This window comes from Pavona decussata, unplaced genomic scaffold (genome assembly GCF_977016875.1).
Source record: "Pavona decussata unplaced genomic scaffold, jaPavDecu1.1 SCAFFOLD_21, whole genome shotgun sequence".
Taxonomy (NCBI): Eukaryota; Metazoa; Cnidaria; class Anthozoa; order Scleractinia; family Agariciidae; genus Pavona; species Pavona decussata.
Genome location: NW_028145444.1, coordinates 6,791,590 through 6,799,012, shown reverse-complemented (window position 1 = coordinate 6,799,012; position 7,423 = coordinate 6,791,590). Strand labels below are relative to the sequence as shown.

The 7,423-nt window shown below is 41.2% G+C and overlaps 1 protein-coding gene across 1 annotated transcript; it reads right to left on the bottom strand.

Moving 5' to 3' along the window:
* Window positions 1-3,634: 3,634 nt before the first annotated feature.
* LOC146486514 (QRFP-like peptide receptor) lies at window positions 3,635-6,439 on the bottom strand. The gene has a single exon (XM_085096470.1). It carries the CDS (start codon window positions 5,875-5,877, stop codon window positions 4,708-4,710), a length of 1,170 nt encoding a protein of 389 aa, XP_084952596.1. The 5' UTR covers window positions 5,878-6,439; the 3' UTR covers window positions 3,635-4,707.
* Between the last annotated feature and the right edge of the window lie 984 nt (window positions 6,440-7,423).

The window sequence follows — 7,423 nt, the reverse complement described above, 5'->3', positions numbered from 1 at the left end:
CAAATAAAGATAAGCCGGGCAACAATATTTGTAACAACTTTATTTGCATAACAATCGGTAAAAAAGAAATGCAAACAGTTTGCCAACAGGGAGGAACCAGACCCTCATATAGAGCTGACCCCTATAACATCATAATAAAATAGAATGTAATAATACTATACACAATTTACAAGTAGAATACAAAATCTAAATAAATATCCAATTAAACAAAACTAAAATTGAACATTTGTCCGATAATATACAAGTATCACATAGAACCAACGAAGTCGTCATGATGCAATGATAAAAAGACACTAACGTGCGTTTAAATATTTGTACAAAAGTTTCTTAAACTTTTTAACATTATCAGCGTCTACAACATTATTCGGCAAAGCATTCCAGCTGTCAATATGTCTATTCCAAAAAGAATACTCAAAGATATTTGTTCGTGCATAGGGTTTCCAAATCTTGTAATATGAAGGTATATTCTTGCTACAGCCAAACCTCCATGTGCGACCACGTCTTGTAAGCGACCACCTTCCATAAGAAGAATTTCCTAGTCAAAGCCCTTTAGTTGGAACCTCTCATAAGCGACCGCGACCACTTTTTGAGCTGACGGCATTATAATTTTCATTGTTTTTAACCTCTTGTAAGAGACCACTTGACACATGGTCTGATCTCGCTGTATGCACTACCCTACTCAGAGTTTACGAGGAATTTTTTAGTGGCAACCTAGCACTGCTCGTGTAACTAGGAAAATGCATGCAATAAACAATTGCGAATTCAGTAGATGTGTCAGATCTGTTCCCGAACCAGACTCCCTCTAGTTCGACTCTCATAAGCGACCACTAAATCTTGGCTTTTGGGGTGGTCGCTTACGGGAAGTTCGGCTGTATTTTTAATTCAGATCTCTCCTATATAGTATCCATATATGGCCACATTTTATACAAAATTTCAACAAATAGGCAGTGGCAAAATTTAGCGTGGTAGGGATGCTTCAGTTTGTTTTTTGTTTGTTTCTTTGTTTTTGTTGTTTTTTGTTTTCTTTCATTTTCTCTTTCCTTTTTTTTTTATTTTAAGATGGGCTTTCCAGATACCTTACGAAATCCCATGGACAATTTCACAAGTCCAACTTTTGCAAATAAACGTGACATGTGAAAGAGTCCACAAATCGCCTCCGTGAGGAGCAGTGTGAAAACACGCAACATTTGTGGGTGCGTTATCGCAGTACAAGAGGCAATGTTTGACGCTCGTTGCATATTTCGCGCCTAGTACTATCCCAAGGAGAGGGTCTAGTGTTCTATCAAGGTAAAAAGTGAAATAACAGATTTTTTATTAAAATAATAGAAAACTCTTTACAGTTACAAATAACGTTACCGGCGAAATGTAGGAGTCGATCGGATGGTGGAAATTTAGTTTCCTTCCTGCTTAGAAAAAACATTTGAAATAATGAACAGTTGATATACAATTTAATAGTCATGGTGTATCAGGAGTGTATACAAGACAAGGACGAGGTCACTTAAAATTGCACTTCACCCAGTTACAGTGCTGCTGTGTTTGTGGTGGAAATGTAAGAGATCCATCCACGTCATTTCCGATTTAAGATAAACGAGTGAGCTTCGCTCAATTGCTGGTGGGAAGACTCAACAGAAGAAGTCTTTATGAGGTAACTCGAGGCCTTTCTTGCCGCCGCGGCTCAATTCCAAATCAACTTGACTACAAGTTAGCAGCTCTTAAATGTCGTGAACTTGATTTGGATTTAAGCCACGACGGTGAAATGAGCCACGGGTACCTCATAAAGACTTCTTCTGCATGCCAGTCTCCCCGAGTAGTCAGTTCATATCAGGTGAGTATCAGAGCTTTAAACGCAAAGAGGTTTTAAACAATACAGGATGAGAGAGTCAATTTCTCTTTAGCTTAAATCTTGAGAAGAAGTTCTTGAATCTAGATGGTTTCGTTTCACTTGCGCCTCCTTGACTGTCCTCTCCTAGATTGATTGTTAGATAAGCAGTGGGCACTTCACTTAGTTTTGGTACATCTTCCGGGACAAAGAAAGGATCAAGCGATGAAGACTGGCCGGCGTCATGAGAGACAGTCAACTTGTTGATGTTCATGTAGAGATCTCGGTCAAAAGTGGTTGAATCATTCTTCCTGCGCTTACGCAGCTGAATTGCGCCCGGCTTAGACAAGTTTGAAGCTGTCTTCTCTGACTTCCCAGCCCTAAGAATCTTTTTAATACTTCGCTTCTTTCGTTTGGACGTTTCCTGTGAACATTGAGGATCCTCCTTAGGCTTTGTCATTTTTGGTTTAGAGAGACTGCTGGCCTTGTCTTTGCTTGTACCAGGCTTGCCTTGGGAATTCGCAGGCACCATTCCTGTCGCTTGCGCATTTCCAGCCGACATACGGTTTCTGAGCACATTCCATGCAAACGAGATTTTCGACGAAAAAGATGGCCTTGGTGGCGGTGTCTCCTGGGTGTTAGAAGAACATCCCTCTCCGTCTCCCTCTTCAGCCTCACTTGGTGTCCATGCTGTCTTGCGCATGAAATTCGCATTCAATCGCGCACAAGTTGCAAAGCTCTGCAAAGCTAGAGCACTGTTCTTCCTCGCCGAGAAATCATCCTTCGTACCTGAAAAATCTAAAGCAATATTGTCATTTGTGTTTTCGCCGGGCTTGTCATCCACACTCTCGTCTTCTTTCTTATTATCTCCTGCACTCACGGCGTACAAATCAGCCACGTCTGCATGGACTGTTGACAAAAGCGGGGCGACTTTGTTCCTTCGTAACCAGCACCCGCACCTTGCACCCCTAGTATTGTGCTCCATGGTTACATCATAGATTATCGCTCGTTTAGATTTCCCGTCGGAAGGTTTGCTGCAGCCAGCTCCATAACACTGCTCTTCTTCCGGGTCTGAGATTGCGTCAAGTTTTATATCACCTTCTTTCCGTTGCGCATGCTCAGCACTCCGTTGCGACCGACTGCTAACAGCTTCCAAAAGGCCACAGGTAACAAAATAAAAGAAAAAATACAGTATTCTTGAAATCATTTTGCCAAAACGCTTCGCGTAATTTCGACAGTTTTGCACTTGAGTACTCAGTCTGTCTCAATTGTTGAATTGATTGTTCGCGTCATAATTAACTAGATTAATGGCGTCATCTCAGTTGACGCCGCGCGCAATCAATTCGAATTTAATTATTTCTTTGAATTCAGGCGCGTGCTGTTGAAGACATTTCTTTAACAGACGGGAATAAGCTCTACTCCGAAAAGCGCTACAGTCTGTAAACTTGTAGAATGAATTCCACAATTACGTCTAGATTGTATAATATCGAGAGATATAAATAAAAGCAATAATGAAAAATACTGCTCTGTAGCTTTGATTTTACGCAACGTCGTTGCCGGGAAGAAGAGAGACCCTGGGAACCAAGTTGTGATTCACGTACAAGTCGGTTTTTATCTTATCATGAACCAGCCTTCATAATTATGTAGATAGAAAGGTGTGCGGACTTGCGGTGCTTATGGCTAACAAGCGATCCGGCCCGTGTTTTTATTCTTTATTCAATAGAATCGTCATTAACGGACAGGATTTTTTACTTTGTATGCGACTAAACTTCGAGCGATCGAGACCTTTAAAATTAAACTTAAGGCCATGAAAAGATATTTCAGAATGATTAGAACGCATTTAACTAGTTTAATGAACCAATCTGATTGGAATTCCAAAAACGTGGAAGCAGTGGTCAGCGGAGGAAAGTCGCGTGGATACATAACGATTTGCTGGGTTCCATGTGATCTTGTTGTCTGACAATTAGTTGGTCGCTGGTCGTTTCATCTAATAATTCTGCATGTAATTCTGATCACCTAGACATCTACCTTGGGTTGAAACTAAGACTTTCTGAGAACGCATTTTCCAGTTAAATTAATACGTATAGCATCCAGAAAATCGTTTTTGCTGGTGTGTATCTGTATCGAATACTTTACAAATCCCAAATACCATGGTATCGACTACTATGGCATCAATATCGGCCTATACCGTGGCCTAACTCCGGTTTTTGGCAAGGTCTTAAGTAATGCCTACCTAGTAATAAGGAATGTTTAGATACGATTAAACGTTCACCTTGAGTTAGCAATCGGACTAACTGCCCCGTAACATGAGGGTATTTAGAGTTACTTTTGAAAGAAGATTGACAGAAATTTAAATATACTGGCTTTTTCCTTCTTCAATTTTTTTTTGTTTTTCGGAAACGTTTTGTTTCTCTACGTTTGCTTCTGTTCAATATTATAGTTGCGAACCTGGAAACAAGAAAATAGCGCTTATAACTTGAAGTCGCTGGGCGATCAGTTAAGAAACTGCAATATTCATTATCGTCTCTAACATCCTCTCTGTCAGTTGTACTTCAATGAAACTCTGAGCTCTTAGTTTTTCCGTTACCAGATATGTTAATTAATAACGGGCCACCTGAGAACATAAAAAGTTATGAAAAAAAAAAGAAGAAGAAATAAAGGAAACGGTTTTTCCTTTTTTTATCTTTATCGTTTCTCGAACTCCAGTTGACTGGAAAGGGCATCTTGCTGATTAAAATGATAAACAAGTACGCATTATTCACACTATTTCGAATAAAATAACAAAACATCACTACTAAAAGTCTCAGTTTGTCCCTGTAACATTTTTTCTCATGCAGTTGTCTGACGGTATGGCTATGATTCACTTTTGTCCGCCGCGAACTGTAGTTTTAGAGATTTGTTTCAATCCAACGCAGCCTTTGTCGTCTGTAGGTCGGTTCAGGCTCCAAACTCAACAACGAATTTTGACTGGACAAAAACCAAACCGAGCCCCTCTTCTCGGCCAAATAATCAGACGAGGGACGCCTTGGGCTCTCGCAGGTCTGCGGGCTAGAACCCGCGCCCGAGGGACTCGGTGAACGCCTTCTAAATCCTTGGAAAGTGACCAGCTCTTTGAATCCTCTTCTAAAGCGTGGATTTCGCGCGCCCAAAATGATAGGATTACACACGCTATACAGAAAGCCGCATATGTACACCGAGCGCAAGAAATGGCGGGAAAACTGACTTACGTCTGTGACAAGCGTTAAAAGTCCGTATATGAAGAAAGGCGTCCAACAGGCGACGAATGCTGCCAGAACAAACAGAAGTGTGATTATAATCTTTCTCTGCGTTAAGATGCCTCGATCGTCAATGATAGCTGTATCACGAATCCGTCGACAATGCGCTTTCACAGCTCGTATTATTCTCCAGTATAAAAATACCATGGTTAAGATTGGAAATGCGTACACAATGCATAACAGAAAAACAGTATGGGATATTTCTGAGGCGTTGTGAGGGTACCTAAGGCCGCACATGCTCGCTGAAGACTTGTACACAATCTCTGTCCACCCGAGAATGGGACCGATGGAACACGCGAATGCCAACAGCCAGACCACAACAATGATCAATAAAGTGCGTTTACGGGTTATTATCCTACTCAGTGGTGAAACAATAGAAAAGTACTTATGTATACTAATGGCCGTGAGCGTGAAAATCGAAGAAGAGAACCAGAAAGGCACAAGAAATGCGTTTAACTTGCACAGTGCTCCACCAAGGACCCAGGACTGTTTGATAAGCGCGGTTATCATGAACGGAATACAAAACAAACAAACTCCCATTCCTGTCACTGCGAGTTGCGTCAGAAAAATATTGGTTCTTGTCCGCATTTGGCGATTGCAAATCACGACTCCGACCACGAGTGCATTTCCAAAGAAGCCCGCGACCAGAGTTAGAAACAAGACCACAAGCTGAGTTAAGGCTACGGTGTCGAGACTCGAGACGGCAGATTCAGCATGGTCCGTGGCCGTTGTCGATGAATTGTCCAACTGAATGTTTCTCTGACTCAGTAAATTATGTGCCATTATCTTACTTATTAACGCAACGCGATCCACGCAACTTGAACAGAAAGCGAAGGCGCGTTACGCAGTGGAATGTTCACACAAAAGCTGTTTAGAGGACCACCGAGTGAAATTGTGGTATTGAGTGATACCGAAAGAACTCCAGCTACTCCGCAGTCAGGCTAGATAAGCGTCAGTTTGTCAAACGCTCTTGTTTTCTCCAAACTGAATCACTAAGTACCTTTAGCTAGTTAAATAAACTTTTTATCTCTTTGTTGACAGACCGCCAGCTATTGATATTTGAAGAAAAGAAGGATTTCAAAAGAAAACATTCGACGCAGTGATTAGTCACTGAACAAGCCGGCTTTTTTGTCATTCAAGCGTGGCCTGTTGTATTGAAGATAGAAACGACCGATAGAAAGATCTCGTTGATTAAATGAATATGTTGCTAATGGAATCACTTCAAAAAGCCAAAAGGGCTACACGAGCATTGTATATCTGATTGAACTGCAAGCTAAGAGAAATGGCCAAAACTTTCTTTGCCAAATATTTTAATTTGATGGCAAGGAATACCGTGGCATGCCGTTTGAAAAAGATTATCTATACGTTTTCTCTCGATATTGTTTTCTTGAAAAACAAAACTCCTAGCATAACAACCTCCTTTACTTGTATTGGAACACAAAATTACACCGGTCGCTTTGCTTATTCATTTTTTGACATAGTTTTGTATGAAATGGGAACCTTCTGTTTTGCAGTTTGTTCTGAACATGTTGGCGGCAATTTATATATTTCAGTCCAAGGTATCCTGGTGTCAGAGGCTAGGAGGGGCCGCAGATATCTCAATGGAAATCTGGAAACGTCTTTGATTGTCCAGAAAACTTGCATCTGGTATTTGAAACAATGAATATAGCCAGCTCGCTCCTTTGTTCCTAGTTATGCATCTCAGCTTGTGAGTCTTCATTTTAATTTTTGGTTTTGGCACCAGTTTTATTTTGCTGACTGTGTAACTTGCAAAAGGAAGGCAGGACTGATAGATAGACTCGCTGCGTGCCACGTTTTAGCAATCGAGAACAATCGATTTTATATCGATAATCCCCTCAGTCTATATATGTGACTCTACACCGTGGAGTGGCCAATATCTGATTAGAACGATTTTCAACTAAGTGTCGTAAAAATCGAAACCAAATTTATCACTTTAATCAATCAGAACACAGATGCAAACAACACCCGCAAGGAACCAATGGAAGAAAACGAAAGAAAAAGGCGGAGTACGATGAAGCTACGATTCGTTTTGTTGGAATCGGATTTGATCGTCGTCGCTCTACCGACTGAGCTTTGAGGCCAGACGGGAGCAGGTGGTGGGTTATTGTGCCTCTAGCACTAATTACACATAGCAGGGAGCAAGAAAAGACATCCCATTCTTTATTTTGCGCCCTGTTCATAGCCTGCTTAAACAGGGGTAAACCCGTTGGGGATGTGATTGCCGCCGGGTGCGTGATTAAAAATGGCGAAAGAACGGTCGCCGAATTTGTTCTGTTATGCATGCGCTGTTACTATGCTCGAATCCGAT